This window comes from Diprion similis, chromosome 9, assembly GCF_021155765.1.
Source record: "Diprion similis isolate iyDipSimi1 chromosome 9, iyDipSimi1.1, whole genome shotgun sequence".
Taxonomy (NCBI): Eukaryota; Metazoa; Arthropoda; class Insecta; order Hymenoptera; family Diprionidae; genus Diprion; species Diprion similis.
The window spans coordinates 406,747-424,894 of NC_060113.1; the positions used below are offsets into that span (position 1 = coordinate 406,747).

Here is an 18,148-nt window from a genome sequence, read left to right on the forward strand (position 1 = left end):
GTAGTTAGGAGGGAAATGTTGCCAACGTTGATCCCTGTGGCTGATCTGGGTTGATCCATCGGATGAGGTCTGCTCAGGTCAGGTGGGTCCAGGTTCAGTTAACCAAAACTGTCAGATTCATAGTATTAATTTAAGGCATAACACGTGCCTGATACGTGTTTTTGATTACTGGGTTTCTAAAATGACTTTCAAAACTGATGAGAAAATCAAACTACGAGTAATCCGTCTCTACAAGTCGTACCAAATGATATCTTGCTTGACCGTTGAATTGTAAAATGTACCAAAGTTTGTTGTTCTTTTTTGTATTCTTTGTATGATTATTATAAGTAAAAGCATTACTTCAATATCAGGTGAAGAAAGAGTTAAAAACGATCTATTTTATTTGAATTTCAGTAATGGTTGTTAGAAAGTCTTATTGAAACAACTGGGGCAGCTAATGGACAATATGCCGAACAAGCAAAGTACTAATGTCGAAGATTCGACTTTAGTAATCAAACTGGATGTCTCACCACGGAAGGTACCAATTCAAAAGAGACAAGGAGACTCCAGTCTTGCTTTAAAGCCAAGTGCCAAAAGGCGAAAGCTAAATAACAAAACTTACTATGAGAGTCCATTAAAGCATTTGGGAAAAAGCATGTATATACAATTTTATGATAATTCAATCACGTCTTTATAAAATAGGAACTGCTTACACATTCACCATTGACAATCATGTAATTATCTTTCAGAGACAAAACCATTTCGGCCGTAAGTCTAGACGAAAGCGTCATTGTAATAGAAGAATACATGGATGTTACAGCATCAAAGAGTTCAGCTTGCCCACAAAGTAGTAGTAAGCAATTGACTTGTCCAGATGACAGCATCATTATTTTAAGTGACAATGAAGGTGTATCGGAAGAAACGACCCACGTCAAAAATAAGAATCATAGAATCATTCAAGACAAAGATTCGTCCATGATAAATACAGAAGTGTCGGAGGTTGCATCAGTTGAAAAACGAATGACAAGGAAAAGGAATAAGCGAGCCGCAGCTCGCAACGCCAAATTTGGGGCTAAGACTACAGTTAGAAAAGCAGACTGTCAAGATAAGGGAAATCTAATGCCAAAAATGCTATCTATATCAATTGACTCTGAAGATGAGAATATAAGTATGTTGAAAATACATTGGCTACAGAGAGTTGGGTGAATCTTGGAGTGTTGAGTAAAAACTAATCATTTCATTGATTTTGAAATGTTTTCAGTTCCTAATGATGACACCACTAAACCACAAGCAAAAATTGCAACTGTCAACAATTCTGAAAGTCTTTCGATATCTAAGAATGTTCCTCCAACAAATTCCCAGGGTGATATTAAGGAAAGCACAAAAAAGACTAAAACCAGTCCTCTTCGCACAGGTGATAACAAGTCTTGAATATTATACAAAATAATCCTGTTTTTTTATAGTATCTCAACCTTCTAGAGAAACAGAAGTGAGGATTTTAGTATGACTATAAATTCCATTAAAATTATATGACTTTTATTGGCCGTTAATCGACCTCAAATCGTTATACACACCCTCTTCCAAGTCCAGAAAAATTGGAAGTGTATTTCATTATCTTTACCGTTGATAAATGTTATGTTGTAAAGTATTTGCTGTTTCTGTTTAACTACTCTGTAGAAACCAACTACCTAGCACTGTGAATATCTTCATATTTAGTCTTCAAATTTTGCTGAACATTATCAAAAACATACCCACAAAATGTCGGATCATTATGACCCATAGTAATTTTCAAAGTCATATAACATTCTCTGAATAAATTGTTAATACCAAAAATAATTTTTGTAAGCCTTAAGAACGTTCCTTTAAACAAAAACTAATTACAGAATCTTCAAGTCAATCAGCAGCTTCGCCAGATGATATTTTAATAGTCTGGACACAAACGGAAGGATGTCATACAGCTGCAGAACAACTTGCTTCACTATGTGTTACAGAGGAACCTTCAAACCTAGAAGAAAGATCAGGCTACTGTATTGATACACAGGGCGATCCGTCCAGTTTTCGTAATTTGAATGAAAAACATAATAAAAATAAAGAAAGAAAACGCGAGAAGACAAAACAACGTCAAAACCCGAACTGGGCCAGGTTCACAGAGTACCAATCCTCCACAAATCTACCTCCGAAGGAACCAAACATTGGATTGAATCAGCCTGAAATAAATGCAGTTGGAAGATGTTATACCAAGGAAATCGTTGTCAAACGACCCGGGAGCTTGCGGGATATTGTCATCGATGGTTGCAACATTGCAATGGCGTAGGTTTGCATAGTTGAATTATCACCACCAGCACTTGCTATAAATGACAGGCAGTGCATAAGGCTGTAAAAACTATGGCTTTGATTGCAGATACACAAATCACAAATACTTCTCGGAAACCGGGCTCAAGTTGGTAATAGATTACTTTAAATTAAGAGGCCATACTGTCAAAGCCTTTATCCCCCAACATAAACGATCCATGAAGCACCAGCTCCTTGAGCAGCTTTATTCCGAAGGCATTGTGGTCTTCACACCCAGTCGACACATAGGAGGAAAAAGAATCAGTTCACATGATGACAGGTATGCTTTTCTTCAATAATCTTTTCTGAAATGCGGTTTCATTACTCTAAAATTTTTGCTTCCAATGGCAATTTTAAAAATAGAAGAAAAAGAAAATATTGCTATTCTTGACTGCATCAAAGTTGATGTTGAGGTAGAGAAAGTGTGGCAGCATTTTTTGAATCTAATATTTACTCACACTTTACAAATAAATATCTGATATTTCTATCAAAAGATATATTTTGGAATACGCTACAATGTGTGATGGGATAGTGGTATCACTGGACCAATACCGAGACTTGTACGCAGAGAAACCTGAGTGGAAAAATACAATTGAAAACCGTCTGTTAGTGCCCACGTTTGTTGGGAAATGCGTCATGTTTCCTGAAGATCCGCTGGGAAGAAGTGGTCCAAAACTCGAAGAATTCTTGAGGCACTAGCAACGACTGTGGTTTTTAATACCATAGGAGCACGATATCGTATTAATATGATAAAACACAACGCTGTTAATCCGTGAACTGAACAGCTCATCTAACTTTTTATATTACAAGATTAATTAACAAATATATGGTGGCTGAAATTCGGTAAGACTGTGCTAGCACTGGACGTAGTACGATTTACATACATTGCATACGTCAATAGAAACATACAAGTAATTTTTATTTTCTTTGGATGTCATTTCAGTGCCTGATTGAAAAAAAATTACAATGATTTGATTCATTATCCAAGTTGCTCTTACTCTTATATGAATACGCACTCAGATGCTGTAAAGTAAATCCACATGTATAATTTTCTATTGTACACATTTACAGAGTATTTCATGTTCAGTAACTTATTAGTTTGATATTGTTTACTTACAAAAGAGATTTCTAACCAATGTAGAAATATTTTTCGGTAAACTTGTTTGATATTCAGTACAATGCATATACCATATGAAGTGAAATTATTTCCACCATCCATTGATGTAAGAAGTAAGTATTCCAAGGAAAAATCAAAACGTACAAGAATATTTAAACGAAAATTCAATCGATCTCCAACTTGGACCTGCCAAGTGCCTTTAAAGGTTTCATCATAGTAGCCTGCTGTGTCAGATGGTGAGAACGGAAATTTTACATTGCGTACATGTGTACACCACTGATGCAAAGTTACATTCGAGTGCGTTTTTCAGTCATCACGGCAGGGGGCTTTGTCCCATGTCGGCCTCCAACACCATTTTCGTGACTGTCGCAATAACTCCATGCTTTCCTGAGCAGCTTTGTGGGCCTGGCGTTGCATGACATTTGCATTGTCATTGCGTACTCCTGATAAAATGCTGTCATGTTGAAACGCAGTGCTTACCTCTGAAAAAAATGAAAGTGCAATCATATGCTTAAACGAAAAGGAGGAAATTTATGCAACACAATACCTACTCGATTTTGCAAATAATTTTTGTAAGACGTAATTATCATCTGAAGGTGTAGACTCTTCAATTTTTGAATGTCCAAAGCGTCTTCCAATAAGACAAGAGACGCGTTCTCCCTCAAATAGCGATGAGATTCTGCGATTCTTTCTATTCTGCGAACGTTTTTTCTTTCGCCTTGATTCATGTGCAGGTTTATTCCCTTTGTTATTATCACCAATAAGCTCAACCTCATTTTTCTTGCGACTGACGATTTCAGATTCTCCACAGACCTGCAACTTCACTTCAGATTTAGTACTGACGCTGAGTTCTGAAGGTGATTGAATGTTACAGTCATTTTCGATATTGTTCACAGAAAGTTCTGCGGTTGATGATTGTATGCGTGAGCCATTTTCATTTATATCAGGCACTGTTTTATCTAATAAGTCAATGCTGTTTTCAATTTCGATATTAATTTTGTCATCCAGTATTATTGGTTGATGGATTTCATCAGAATCAATTGGTTCTAATTTTATTGCATCAATAGCATGGCCCAGTTCTTTTTCTCCATTTGTATCGTTCACCGAAGATAAATCGTGATTGTCTTCCATGGGTTTTATACTTTTGGCATCGGTACTACTAATGTTGTAGCAGTTGGAATTTTTTACACTGCTTTTCGTTTTCACGTTTCCTCTGTTAGTACTTGTTTCTGTATTGATACTACTAGAACAGGTTTCAGTTGTTTTATTATTTACTCCACTGCCCGTACTCTTGGTCTTTTCACAAATACTCTTACTCAGCTTAGCAGCCAACTTTCGCATTGCTTCCACTTTATCTGAAGAGAAGCTTGGACCGCCTAGTGATAATTTGGAATGGTGAAATAATTTTTCCGATTCAGTTTGATCATTCCCGATTGGTTCATTCAAGGAGAATAACTCTGTGAGATCTGACGTCCGGAACAATCTGCGCTGGCGGGGATCTTCCAACACTTTGTTGGAAAGCAGTTGCTTGAATATCTGGCGGTGATAAATCTGGAAATTTCGATCTTATAATTTTGTAACTCGACAGGTGCTTGATTTGAATTAAGAAAATATATCAATGGCACGGACTTACCTTTTCCTCTATGGTGCCAGCGGTAATTAGTCTGTAAATGGTAACATTCTTCACCTGACCTATTCTCCAGGCACGTTCCCTGGCCTGTGCATCAGTTGCGGGATTCCAATCAGGATCGTAAATAACAACGCGATTTGCTCCTGTTAAATTTATTCCCAAACCTCCGACTCGTGTGGTTAGAATAAATACGAAGTAGGAAGGGTCCTAAAAAATATACGCGTACAATGATTTCCACCTGTACTTTTACACCAGAATAAGAAGTTAAAGAACATTTGTAACGTACTGACTTTATTGAATTTGCAGACGTCTTGTTGCCTCTGAGACATTGGCGTGGTACCATCCATTCGTAAATACGAATAATTCTCACGCTGAACTAGAGTTTCTATGACAGCAAGCATCTACAATAATATTGAACAGAAGCACATTATTTCATTACAAGCCACTGTTCATATTTGTAGCCTCTATCACATAAACGCAAGACATTTTCTACTTAAAAAAGAACTCACCTGCCTACTCTGTGTAAAAAGTAATACTCGGTGCCCTTGTTTCTTCCATATCTTAAGTAAAGATCGCACAACAGCCATTTTTCCAGCACGCTTCCAGTACCCAAAATTTTCTACATCGGCGTCGATCACTTCTTCATCTTCATTTGAATGGTATTCATTTAAATCCTTTTTTTTTCATTAAACAATATTAGCTCCATAACGATGCACCACTTCATTATCAGTCTGTGTGAGATACTCACCATTTGATTATCGTACAGATAGAGATCAGGATGATTGCATATTTTTCTGAGTGCTGTCAAGGCAATAAGTAGTCGCGCCCTGTATCTACCGCTATCTGCGGAATTGCTACGCTCGTGCAAGATGTATGAAACGTCTTCCGATCTTAAGTAACCATTGTATAACGCTCGTTGCTCGTCCGTCAAACTACAGAATAAGACCTAAGCAAATCTGAGTTATAATAGCTCTGCAATCTTGCTAAAAATTATTCGCTGAAGTAAAGTATTTCTGAACTAATGTTGCGCTAAGTATTTCGACATGCCAAACCTGTTCGTTTTTTTCAGGCAAGCTGACATGATGCTGAACGTCACTTTTTGTTCTTCTTAGCATATATGGAGTGATAGCATCATTCAGCATTGTAGCCACGTTTAGTGCCGTAGCTTCCTGAAGGGAAGAAGCATTTGTGTAACCACCTCGGGTAATTGGAGCTGCAAAATGCTCCATGAAGGCAGGTAATGTACCCAGTTTACCTGGCAATATGAAATCGAAAAGTGACCATAATTCCCTCAATGAGTTTTGCATCGGACTCCCAGTTAGGATCAAACGATGAGGAGTGGAAAACTCTTTAACAAGTTTTGTCACCTGCGAAATTTTAACAAATTACTGTTGGTACAAGAGGTAACGAACACAGAAATAGAAAAGGAAATTCATAAATGGTATTGAAACTGACCTTAGCCTCTGGATTTCGTATTTTGTGACCTTCGTCAAGGATTACATAATGCCATTCCATGTTGAGTAACAACTCTTTGTGGTTCAGAACACCGGTATAGGACGTTACCAGTATACCTCCACATTTCAGGCTGCGCACCAAATGCTCGGGATCACCTGTAACATGATTGTATACTCTAAGTGCAGAACTGCAGCTCAATAAGCTCTATCGAGTATTCTAAACTACAACATTATGCTACCTTTGTGAGTTCCCATGTGATGTAAGGTCGCAACTCTCAACGTTGGCCACCACTCGTGGAAGTGTTTAACCCACTGTTCCAAGAGCGTAGCTGGACAAACTATGAGTGAGGGTCCCAGTCCTCGAAATCTGTATTTTGTAATGAAAATTGATGAAATAACAAACATGGCTGTATGGTTATGCCGCTTCATGCAACAAGGAAACTTACCTTCCACCATCTAACAATAACTCGCTACAATCCAGGCCAGCTAGAAAAGCGATAAGCTGTACTGTTTTTCCTAAGCCCATCTCATCACCTAGCAAGCCACCCAAGTTTCGCCCATGTAATTCCCATAACCATTGTACAGAAACCTTTTGATACCTTGAAATAAATCGCATCGATTATTTAAACTGCATTACTAGTTCATGAAGGTGAAAATTTTTCAGTTATTTGGTATAGTATAGGTACCTACTTGTATAATCTTTTCCAAATAGACATGGGAACTTTAAACAAGTTATCGACTTTATGATACTCTTTTTCTTTCGGGAATCCACTGCTCTCGACTCTTTGACGGTAAGTCCATTCATCGCCGTCATCCAAAACTGAAATTGTCAAATGACTGAAAATCTGTCTTAACATCACTTTGAGTTTGGTAAAACTCGTGAAAAAGAGTTGAAGTAATACTTACATAATTTGTTATAACCAGTTTTTGTTTTTACACTGCGAACATTCTTTTTGGCTGAACGTCTTTTAGAATCGTCACCTGTTGAAGAAATTCTTGGTATAGGCTAATCAGACTGGCAAAGGAATAAAATAAAGTAGAATAGCTGACCTCAAATTCAATTTCTAATTAAAACCAAGCTTTTGACAAGAGGTGGAATGAATAAAACACTCTCCTGAAATAATCTTCTACATGCATATATATTCAATCTTTTAGTACCAGAGTCTGGCTGCTCATCACTCGGTAAGTATTCGCTTCCAGACTCGGAACCCTCTTTACAAGTATCAGAAAAGTTTGCAGATTCTATATTGTCAATTTCAGTGGATGGACCAGCTTTGTTTGCCAAAGGCTCGTTGTTGCACTCCACATTGACCATAAATCTTCTCGTATTTCGTGGCAATATGCTATTCGTGGCTTCTGCTACAGCACTGGCCAGATTGGACTGTTGAATAGTTATCTGGCTCTCTAAATCTCCTCTTTTCATAATTTCAGGTTCTTTGAGTTTTGTTCTTTTTTGAACATACTTGGTCTTAGGATTGTTAGAAAGTTTTTGCTTCTTGCACAAATTTTTATCTTTCTCTTTGCTAGTTAAACTTCGCTTTTTTGAGCATGGCTCCGCTGCCTTGCGCCTGGCAAGCTCAGCTTGTTGAAATATATACTGTTCCAAATCCAAAAGCTGGGTTGTTTTGTTGAATGTACTGAGAAAATGAGACAGTTAAAGCAGTTACATCCTGCACGCTTAGTGAGTACAGAGTAGATTTTAAACTTTGTTTACCCTCCATTTTTTGGTTTTTGTGTAGCCCTGACAGACGCAGCTTGAAAAGGGGTAATTTCTCCCAATCGAACCTGATTAGCTAGTTTAGCTTTGTCCGATATCAAAGTGTCTTTCCTCGTGTCGACAAGTGTATCATTTGAAGTAGAGAGTGACGCTTCAATTCGGTCTGAGATCTCAGCCACCACGCTAGTTTCCGACCGAACTGTGATTATCTGAGGGTAAAATTATGGGCAAATGAGTATAATAAATTTCATCAATGCCAGGGATATATCGACTGAGATATTCTTGCGACAATCAATCAAATTCACCCTGCGAAGTATAGAGTCGTCTTGAAGATCGCCATTCCTATCGTTGCTGGCTGACTTGTCTTGAATATTCGGATTTATCTCGCTACTCTCCATTCTCTTATTGTTGCGTCACGCTAATATTTACTACTACATTAAGTAATTCAATGTATCTCATTGTTTTACCGAATTATTTGACCGCCCCATTTGATCGCACGTGATGATTTACTTGTCAATTGACAGTGTTGGACATAACCTCTAGAATATTAACATCACGGAGTATTACGCCAGACTCCATCACCGTCTAGCTTTCTCTTGCAGGACCCTGGACAAAACCGGAATTATGGATAACTATCTTTATACCAATAGCTATATAGTGTAAATACGGGGATTTTTTCCGGGAAATCCCAGCGTACGTGTATTACACATTTCGAGCAAATTTATTTCGTTAGTTGGTCAGATGAATTTTTGTTTTCCAGCGTATGAGGACCTAAAACGCCCCTTGTATGTAATATAACTATTAACACTGTGGCGCATGCAGGTGATACACAGTGCACACTAAGAGAAATTTTTCCTATCTTGACAAGCATCACAAAAGGATTGTAAAGGAGGGGACATATAACAGTACTCAATGTACCAAAATGCAAACGCTATTAAATAAATATCAACAATTACAGAAGTAAATTTTTTATTTTTTATTTCATAAAATTTCCAAGTCACCTAGGTGAGTCGCTTTTGAGCCAATCTAAATTCGGTACTAAACAAAATGCTCAGCAAAAAAAATTGGTTCATCATTTTTCTACTTACAATTAATTTTTCTCTATGATTTGTTACCAATATCAGCAGGAGCTTACTGTGATACAAATAAAGATGAACAAAATTTCTGAAATATTGAATTAAGATACATACATAAGGATTTAATTTAGGGACAATGGATTGTAACTGATTAAGGTAGCAAGAATACAATCACACCCAAACCCACTTTGGAGTTGTCATACCAAAGTTGAAGGCTTCTGGATGGCCACAGTGAGGCTCGTTTGGAAAGGTTCTAGTCCAATTAAACGCCGGAATTTTGTTGAAAAAACTTGGTCCTGAATATATCTGGAATTCCTCAATTCCATCTATGCCAGCCGTAACAATTTTAGCGTCGATAACACCAACAGGAAATGGTTGGGCATAAAGATCACCTCTGAAAGCGAGAATTTCTACTAAATCAGTACCCGATGTTATGCTAAAGTTGTTCGAAGCAGCCTGGGTGTCTGGAACGATTCCTCGCATCAAATCGGCGATTCCGCTCGGTGTTGTGATATTCGCCTGTCGCTTTGTAATCTCATTACTCCTCATGACGGCAGTTTCACGTGAGACCTCAGCGACTTTGCGAATTTCCTTAAACATCGGCGCCCCAGTGCAGGACACAAAGCCAATATTAACAAAGTCCTTCGAATAATCAACAGCATGTGTTATGCTTGGAAACTGTTCAACCAGCCAAACTGAGTTTAGTCGCGGATCAACAGCTAACCATTGACGGCTCGCTGTTCCACCATTGTAAAGCGCCAAATGTCTGGACCAAGTAAGACCGTCGGTAGCAAGGCGATTTGTTGACATCACCCGCACTGCAAGTGTTAACTGTAAGAAATTACATTTTAGTTTATTTTTGTCAGTAATTTGTACAAATATTGATACTGGAAATTTTGATTTCACGCACTTGGTTTTTCAAAATCGGTTGACTCCAAATACCATGATCGCCGATCGCCAGAGGTGTTCCCGCTACTAAGAGTTCTCGACCTTCATTCTCAATAATGTAATATTCATCCTGCGATGACAATGCTCCAGGATATGACGTCATGACGATCGAACGACCAGGTACCACCTGAGAATTTTCGGATGGGGAAAGATGGTATCCTAGATCGTATCTTTTGAGAAGCCGTAACATTTTGCCATATCTGTAAATACAAGATTGTTTTATCTTGGGATCTAAATGATAAATTACTATTGTTCAGCCAATGATTTTAAATTAACTATCTGCCACACATTCTACATACTTATATTATTCCATGCTGCATGAAAGCAAAAATATTCCAGTTATATACGCAATTTTGTCATGGTAACTACAGAAGTCATAAGAATAATACTTTTGATAGATTTTCGAGTAATGCGACAACTCTGATTTAAAACATTCAAGATACTCACGGTGCTGCAGTGTTATGTGCCAATGTGATCTGAGGTTCTCCACTGGTTTTGTTAAACAACTTGAGGAAAGCCATTCCTGCGAGATCTGCGTTGACTCTTAATTTATTGTCGGTGTCTTCAAGAAAAGGCAAATCAGATGCCATGGCGAGCCACAGAAAATCTTCAGATTGAATTTCCACGGACTTTCTACTGCGATGAACGGCAAACTTCCAGCCAGCTTCCATCCCAGCAAGTTGGGTGTAGAACAAACTTACCTACAATTTCATGAAATTTATGTAAAAAAAAAAAGATATCATTTTCAGCTTTAGTATGTTTTCTCACTGAAGCATTTTCAATAAGAGGCTAATCTTTTGAAAACACACCATGTGCCAGTACGGATCCTTGGCTGCCAATACTTCAGCGCGCTTTCTATGGTATTCCCGATTTTCTTTAAGATGATGACGAATTTTTTCACACGTCGATTCCCGTGTGGAGCATGGCGCTTCTATTGTGTTATGCCAATGGTGATGAATTAACTGCCAAGTCAAGCTACCTTCCAAAAGACCGGTGGAGTATGCCTGAACTGTGTCTGGATAATCTTCAGAAGATTTTATCTCGATGATTGACCAGCTACAATGAAACACGGTACAATGTGATAGTTTTCAAATTACTTTCAAAATCATATTATTTTCTAAAGAATATTCCACGAGTGCAGACAAAAATGATCAAACAGCAGTTGTCTGTGAATAATTGTGATATTGTATGATATTTACCCTGTATGATGTATTCCGGTTTTGTAATAGGCACGAGCAGCACCAGTTGGAATAGCTTTCAGATCATTTCCTTGTCCCCAAAAATCTATTCTGTATGCTCCATTCTGTTTCCAGGTAACAGTTGCTGCATACGTGCCATCGTTCTCAACACTAGAACGATAATTAAAATGTCCAATTATCAATGGATCTACATAATGACATGTGTTGTAGAAAACAAGTCTGTTTACAGCTTAGGAATCGCATGACAAAACATGGTTTTGAATATTCAAACGACAGAGTTTAACAGAAACAAGGAGGCCTTGTATATACGTACCGCCCAAACTCGCCAAGGATGATGGCCCCTATGCCCAGAAGGGCAACGGCGGCGAGTATGCACGTGGAAATGCGAGTTTGCAGCCACGAGGCTCCGACCACCTTCAGCATGGCTCATTAGTATAAGCAACACACCTTGGTCCAAAGGGAAAGTAAAAAAAAAAACACAGCACTGCGTTCTCAACCCATCGATTACAAGCTTTGACGCCCAGCCGTGGCCTCTTCCTTTGAGAAGTTGCCCCTGTAGTTCTCCTTGCGGCTGATTATACTCTCTGTGAATCAAAGAAATTTGCAAAACCAATCTTTATTCGCTTGGCCAAATAGTTTTGAAATCTTATCGGATCGTAATTTCGGATGTGCCATATTTTCGTTGTAAAATTATCTAGCATTTTTCGCATTAAAATATACTGAATTTTGATTATGCTGTTATACATGTAGGTAGATTCGGTATGTGTAGTACATATCATCCATTGGAGTGTAACGTGTATGTACATACATTACGTATGTAGCATCTCGTCTACACGATTATCGTTATACCCGATTGGCAGTGATAAATCAGCTTATGTAATACCCTATACTAATTTTTTCAAGTATTACGGAGCAGGAAGCGATTGCGAATCATAACTACCGCATGCGTATAATGCCGCACGGGGGGGTTAAAAATAAGTATTTAAATATGTAGTACTAATTGACCTCAAATACGACTGAACAGCTTTAATCGAATTTGCAACTTGTAAAACCTTCCTGGAGCGTTCAGACCACGTGTAACCGCGATATATATAATATTTCTTATTAGTGTTTTTCTGTCTCTTTCTTTTTTTTCCTCTCCACTTCCACGTTTCTAGATTTTCTTTATTGTATTTTAACCGCAACAGAGACGATAATGAGTGTACAAACGGCTGTAAGCCGTACATAATAATTCTCGAAAAAAATCGTATTATGTAAAGCAATACAAGGTTGAAGTTAGTATAACCTTACGAAAAATTGGGGGAAAAGATCCCTATTTTCTTAATTTTACAAAGATTTTTAAATACGAATGTGTTTTGTTTTATTACGGTTTACTGAATCTAGACAATTCCAAAATGACGAAATAACGGTTTTCCTCACAGCATGAATTGTTACGATAACGTTACTGACTTCAGTATGATAAAGCAATTGGCTATAACATACATTTTATCGGCATATCATGATTATATTTTATACTAAGCAGGTATTACGTATGTGTACATTGAAAATTATAGTTCCTTTCCTAATTATTTTTACGGTGTGCGGTGATAAACATATTTATACATTCAACGAATCGCGGAAAAGTGTTTACACTTGTAAACAAGTTCGAGAAATTCATCAACAAAAAATAATTCCATCTCGCTACATGAGCTGTTCATATCCAAAATACATGTTCCGTGTGTGAAGTCAGACATTAGGCGCGAAATTTCGCAAGTAACAAAATCCACAAGTCAACCCATTTAGCATCATCTTCCACCCTTGAACCCCTCTTAATTTCGTATGAAAACCTTTTTCACACACACACATATATATATATTTCCGTTTTCCATAAATACACTCGAGATCTTAGTACTCCAATTCGATATCAAAAACAATAATAATTTTAGACGTTCATTTCCATCCACTTAAATTAATTCTAATCATTACCGACGATCCGTTAATTACGCACTTGATTGTGATGTAACACGAATTTCTGTATAAATAAGAACGTGATTCAACGCTGATAATAAGATACCTGAAACATGCGCATGATGACTAAAAACTTCACGTGATCGAATTAACGGTTATAGACTCTTGCTCATTCTTATTATAACTTATACACATTATTAATCTCGAATAAAACGTACATAACAAATTTTGTGCCTATACATACTCTCAGTCGAAAATATTTTTCAATAACCCCGATACAACAATGTATCTAAAAAAAAAAATCACGAACGTGTATACTTGGAATAGAATTGACCGACTGTTTAGCTCCCATTATACACAAATTCAGTATAATGAAACAAACATGTGGTATAATTAGTGAGTCGATTGATAACCGATGTAGAATGACTACATCTATATTAATTCCTTAACTAAGGATAAGTTTCCACTAACGGCGCGGTGCTGATAAATATATATTCTGTTTGTAAGGAAAACGGGTACAATACATTACATTTAATACGCGTATGTTTCATATACCATCCGATTCGCAACGTTGGTAATAAATACTGTACATGTTGCAAAAAGTAAAAACGACGTGTCCGTTATAGACCCGTATATACAGGTATAGGCATACAAAAATTTGTCGAATGATTACGAGAGAAAAAACTTTAGCCTACATATATAATAAGCATGATTTGCAAAATGCAGCCAACTGCATATTATAGCTGATGCCGAGAGCTAGCTGGTACACGTCGCAAAAAGAAGTCTGCGTGCGTAAATATAATGAAACTTTTTCAAGGAGATTTTATTGACTGATTTCATCCACTTGAACAGACGCGAGTCGAACGTATATATTAAGTATAACTATAAGTAAATACGTATTTTTTTCATTCTATTTCTACGCCGTCGCGTCTCGACGCGCAGCACCAACATGCATAAATTTAGAACGGCGATCGACGAGGAAAAAAACAACAAAAACATACCTATGCGTTATCCCTAAGTGTGCATGACCGTTTAGTACACACTAGGACATGACTCTTAAAATAGTTATTTTTTTTTTTTTTAATTTCTCCCGGGCTGCTCCCTCACTCCGTTGCAAATGAATAGGAAAAAACTTCTACAAAGGCAAACTTTTCCTGCATGTCACCTCAAACCTCTCGCGTCAGGGGATTAACTCTTTGAGTCACACATTTTATAACAAGATAGTATTCCGTGACTCTTGAGGTCACCGATTACAAATCTAAAATCAGAATACAAAAATTCAAGACGGCGGAACCAATATGGTGGACAAAAGTTTCAAATTTTATCGAATCCAGTCAAACAACTCTTATGCAGGGGTTTTCGGGGTTTCTGATTGGATTCGACATACTCAATTTTTAAAACCTAATTTCAGATTCGTAATCAGGGACCCCGAAAACCCCTAAACAAAATATTTTCTCCTTATTCAAGAGAATTTAAAATTTTCGTCCGCCATCTTGGACCATCTCGAATTTTGAAATCCGATTTCAGATTCGCAATCAGCGACTCCAAAAACATGTACACGCGTAGAGGAGTAACTACCTCGAAAATGAATTATTCCTTCAGTTTTCACGATTTTTTTCAAGCAATTTGTTTCCAAGAATGTATAATTACTTTCAAGTATTAAAAACTGATTAGCACTTCCAGAAAAAGCGGTAAAAAAAAAGCGCAAAGAGAAATGTGTCGAAAAGTTGTCTAAAAAATGCATACAAAAAAGGTGTTAATAATGCTTACCACTATGACTCAAAAGGTTAAATTTCGCCACTCGATATATATATGCGTTCTTTACATTCTATCGCGGGAGTAAATATTTGCAAAAAAAAAAAAAAATTACAACTGTGAGAGATAATTAAGTGAGCACTGACCCGAGCGACTGCTCGATAAAAATATCATCATCTTTTGTGGAGTATTCTACCTATACATGTTATATATATGCCAGTTGTAAGAAAAGTGTACGAGACGATTAATTTCAATGGCATTGCCGCAATTGAAACCTGATTCTATATTTAGTATGTGGACACCCAAGGCTTGCCTGTGCAACGCTTAATTATCAGCTATATCACACCATGTCTAAGATCAAATGACATCGGAGTCACAACTATGACGATTAGACGAAACGCGTGATTAGAGCTCTGCAGCAGCAGTTAGCGCGTGCCGGGAGTTCAGTTTCCTCGCTTTATTTCGCTCTACATCAGTCAGAGTGCATCAACCGGCGCAATGCAACGCGCCAGTTTGGCTCGAGACTTTGGCCCTCATCAGGATCCCAAGGTGAAACGTTCCGTCGTCTGTCTGTCAGCTGGTCTGGGGGGACGTTATTCTCATACTCAACCGCGATTCAAGAGCTTGAACTTCCACATGAATGGATGACGAACGCGTCTAGCGCCAGGCAAGTATTCAGGCGGAGTTTTTTCAAATGTTAAACCGATAGCTCCGCGTACGATTATAATGTATGTAAAATTGTGCTGTGCCTATTATGAGTACGAACAACGTGGTCCATCAGGCACTACTGTACTACTAATCCTTACAATTAGCGGTACTCGTCCGAACAGTATAAATCATTCACGAATACTTATATTATAGGTAGTCGTACATGCCTCAGCGCCACGTGTGAAATTGATGGCAGGAAGGTTAACTATACAACAGTATGATAACGTTCAATTAACTCGTTCCTCGCGAAAATGCTGACACGATATACTATAGCTCTGAGTAAATCGAGAATATATAAAGACGTGACAAAAATTTCCGCAAATAATCTTCATTATTCTTATATATATATATATATAGTAATTAATTCTTATAAACTTCTTACCTAAGGGAGTGTAAGGTGTTGCTGGTCAGGCGCAGAAACAAGGAGAATCAATCGGCACATAGAGATTACATTCCTCACACAAGAAGTCGGTCGCGGGATGTGCCTCCAACCGTTCACGAGTTTCTCCGACACTGACTGAGGCACGAAACTGAGTTTTGCGGCAGCCGTGCGCTCGTGACTTCCCCCCCTCTGGTTTCCGCCCCTCTTCCGCCCCCTCCTTGCCTCACCCCTCCGACGCCGGGCGTCGCTGCGCTCGACCTTCTCGGCTGGCAACGTCGCGACGCGGCCGCGGCGCCCCGCAGCGACCCTGATATCCCATATCGCCGATGCGACGCTCAACGAGACTTGGCGAAGATCTATGTGATCGCAAATTTTTCCCTGGTTCACCGTCCGACGGCACGCGTATACATACGTAAATGAATAAATAAAACGGCAGACTTTTCTTATTTGGGATAAAGTAAGGGGGTGGGGGGCCGGGAGGGGGGGCAATGATGCGAGGCAAGGGAGGTCAATGTTTTCTGACGGGCCTCTTTTCGTCTTTTACGAGGTCGTTCCATTGTCAATAGGGGAATTATAAGTAGTCCAAATGCACGAAATATTAACCTGACGTGGACTATACGATGTCGCGAAATCGTGAATTGGTACAATCTTGCGTTTCGGGGAATCCCCGAAATTCTTTTTAGTATATCTTTTCGGACGAATTGTATGTTTCTGATTGTGAGGTATTAGGATAAGGTTGTTTTCCTCCCCACGCACACTTGCGTATCTGAACGATCATTGTTGTTACGTTAATGCGGAACTTGATATACAAATTAGTAAATTATTGAATCAGTTGCCGGATTTCGAAGAAGGCGGAACACCAAACACCAGATATGTATAATATATACAACATACATGTGTCTTTAATCTAGTAAATGTAAATAATCGGCTCATGCATTCGTAGCGTTTAATTAATCTCAATCGATCTTAATTATTCCACTGTAACTGGACATTTGTATAGTCGGTGCGACATGTTTGTACGCGGATAAGCTACATCCATGATCTCCTGTAACTTGTATGCACGAATTATCTCAGTACACATATGAATGTTTGCATGTAAATACATATAAAAAACGTGTAATCAAGGAAATACAGTTCATTTACACAATAATGCTTGCGAAAGCATCCAAGTGTTGCACTATGTAGATGTGTATGCAAAAACCGAAAGCCGTCGTCTCGTCGCTTTTATCTGATTCGATTCGCTTGATAATCCCGGCAAATTAAGCGCGCGTGCGTGTCAAATAGTAATAATTCACCTGAGCGCGATTGTTAATTAAATATAACACATATACCTGTTTGTACTAATCGATTATCGATGCAAATGTAGCGGGAGAATTGAAGCCAATGTCACCGTTAAATATTTGGTGATTATTGAATACTGTCATGTTGGATCGTGTATATATGTATAATAATATAGCTGTACGAATATCTATAAGTATAACATATTTTTAGTAGCATACGTTTATCTTTGCGTTTTTAAATTTAGTAACGGACTGTCGTACTGTGTAAAAAAAATTTTTTTTTAAATAAAGAAAAAAAAACGTTATGTATTTGGCAACTGGTGCTTGAGGATATAATGCTAAATTCCAGAAATTTAATAAACGAATCATACGTTTCAAGTCTAGTTTTTTTCCAATAATAAGAAATGCTATCACAACAATGCAGTACGCGTGAACACACATCCGTTTCTACGAATATGTGTTCGTATAACATATCAAACGTAGTGTTGTCAAGTATTGCGTCACGTTGTGAAACACTTTATGACACAGCAGCAGAGAAGATTTATCTACGTATGTCTGCGTACACTGCATGAATCTTTGCAGTTCAATGTTGATCTTTCCCATTGATATATATTCAGCATATATG

General features: G+C 38.0%; 3 protein-coding genes across 8 annotated transcripts; 1 reads left to right on the forward strand and 2 right to left on the reverse strand.

Annotated features, from left to right (window-relative positions):
- Window positions 1–68: 68 nt before the first annotated feature.
- On the forward strand, window positions 69–6,206 carry LOC124410560 (NEDD4-binding protein 1-like). Of its 4 annotated transcripts, XR_006929607.1 has the most exons (8): window positions 69–350; window positions 394–636; window positions 729–1,147; window positions 1,241–1,393; window positions 1,863–2,289; window positions 2,381–2,590; window positions 2,805–3,059; window positions 6,127–6,206. XR_006929607.1 is itself a non-coding variant. In XM_046889034.1 (7 exons), exons 2-7 carry the CDS (start codon window positions 437–439, stop codon window positions 3,007–3,009), a joined length of 1,614 nt encoding a protein of 537 aa, XP_046744990.1. In that variant the 5' UTR covers window positions 70–350; window positions 394–436; the 3' UTR covers window positions 3,010–3,133. The 4 variants fall into 4 exon arrangements, 3 of the variants coding, with proteins under 3 accessions (XP_046744990.1, XP_046744992.1, XP_046744991.1); XM_046889034.1 differs by lacking the exon at window positions 6,127–6,206 and having other exon boundaries at window positions 70–350; window positions 2,805–3,133; XM_046889036.1 differs by lacking the exon at window positions 6,127–6,206 and having other exon boundaries at window positions 70–285; window positions 2,805–3,133.
- Window positions 3,289–8,641, reverse strand: LOC124410541 (DNA excision repair protein ERCC-6-like). The gene is made up of 15 exons (XM_046888998.1): window positions 8,534–8,641; window positions 8,226–8,437; window positions 7,670–8,148; window positions 7,418–7,492; window positions 7,202–7,331; window positions 6,958–7,110; window positions 6,751–6,878; window positions 6,513–6,667; window positions 6,110–6,424; window positions 5,806–6,003; window positions 5,567–5,731; window positions 5,348–5,458; window positions 5,061–5,264; window positions 3,979–4,978; window positions 3,289–3,909 (listed from the first exon to the last, which is right to left on the reverse strand). The coding sequence occupies exons 1-15, from the start codon at window positions 8,624–8,626 to the stop codon at window positions 3,734–3,736; spliced, it is 3,594 nt and encodes a 1,197-aa protein (XP_046744954.1). The 5' UTR covers window positions 8,627–8,641; the 3' UTR covers window positions 3,289–3,733.
- Window positions 8,642–9,180: 539 nt separating this feature from the next.
- On the reverse strand, window positions 9,181–16,384 carry LOC124410557 (putative phospholipase B-like lamina ancestor). 3 transcript variants are annotated; one of them, XM_046889026.1, is made up of 7 exons: window positions 16,244–16,384; window positions 11,765–12,035; window positions 11,452–11,601; window positions 11,062–11,308; window positions 10,700–10,953; window positions 10,215–10,452; window positions 9,181–10,135 (listed from the first exon to the last, which is right to left on the reverse strand). In XM_046889026.1, exons 2-7 carry the CDS (start codon window positions 11,872–11,874, stop codon window positions 9,476–9,478), a joined length of 1,659 nt encoding a protein of 552 aa, XP_046744982.1. In that variant the 5' UTR covers window positions 11,875–12,035; window positions 16,244–16,384; the 3' UTR covers window positions 9,181–9,475. The 3 variants fall into 3 exon arrangements, with proteins under 3 accessions (XP_046744982.1, XP_046744981.1, XP_046744983.1); XM_046889025.1 differs by having other exon boundaries at window positions 11,750–12,035; XM_046889027.1 differs by lacking the exon at window positions 11,452–11,601.
- Between the last annotated feature and the right edge of the window lie 1,764 nt (window positions 16,385–18,148).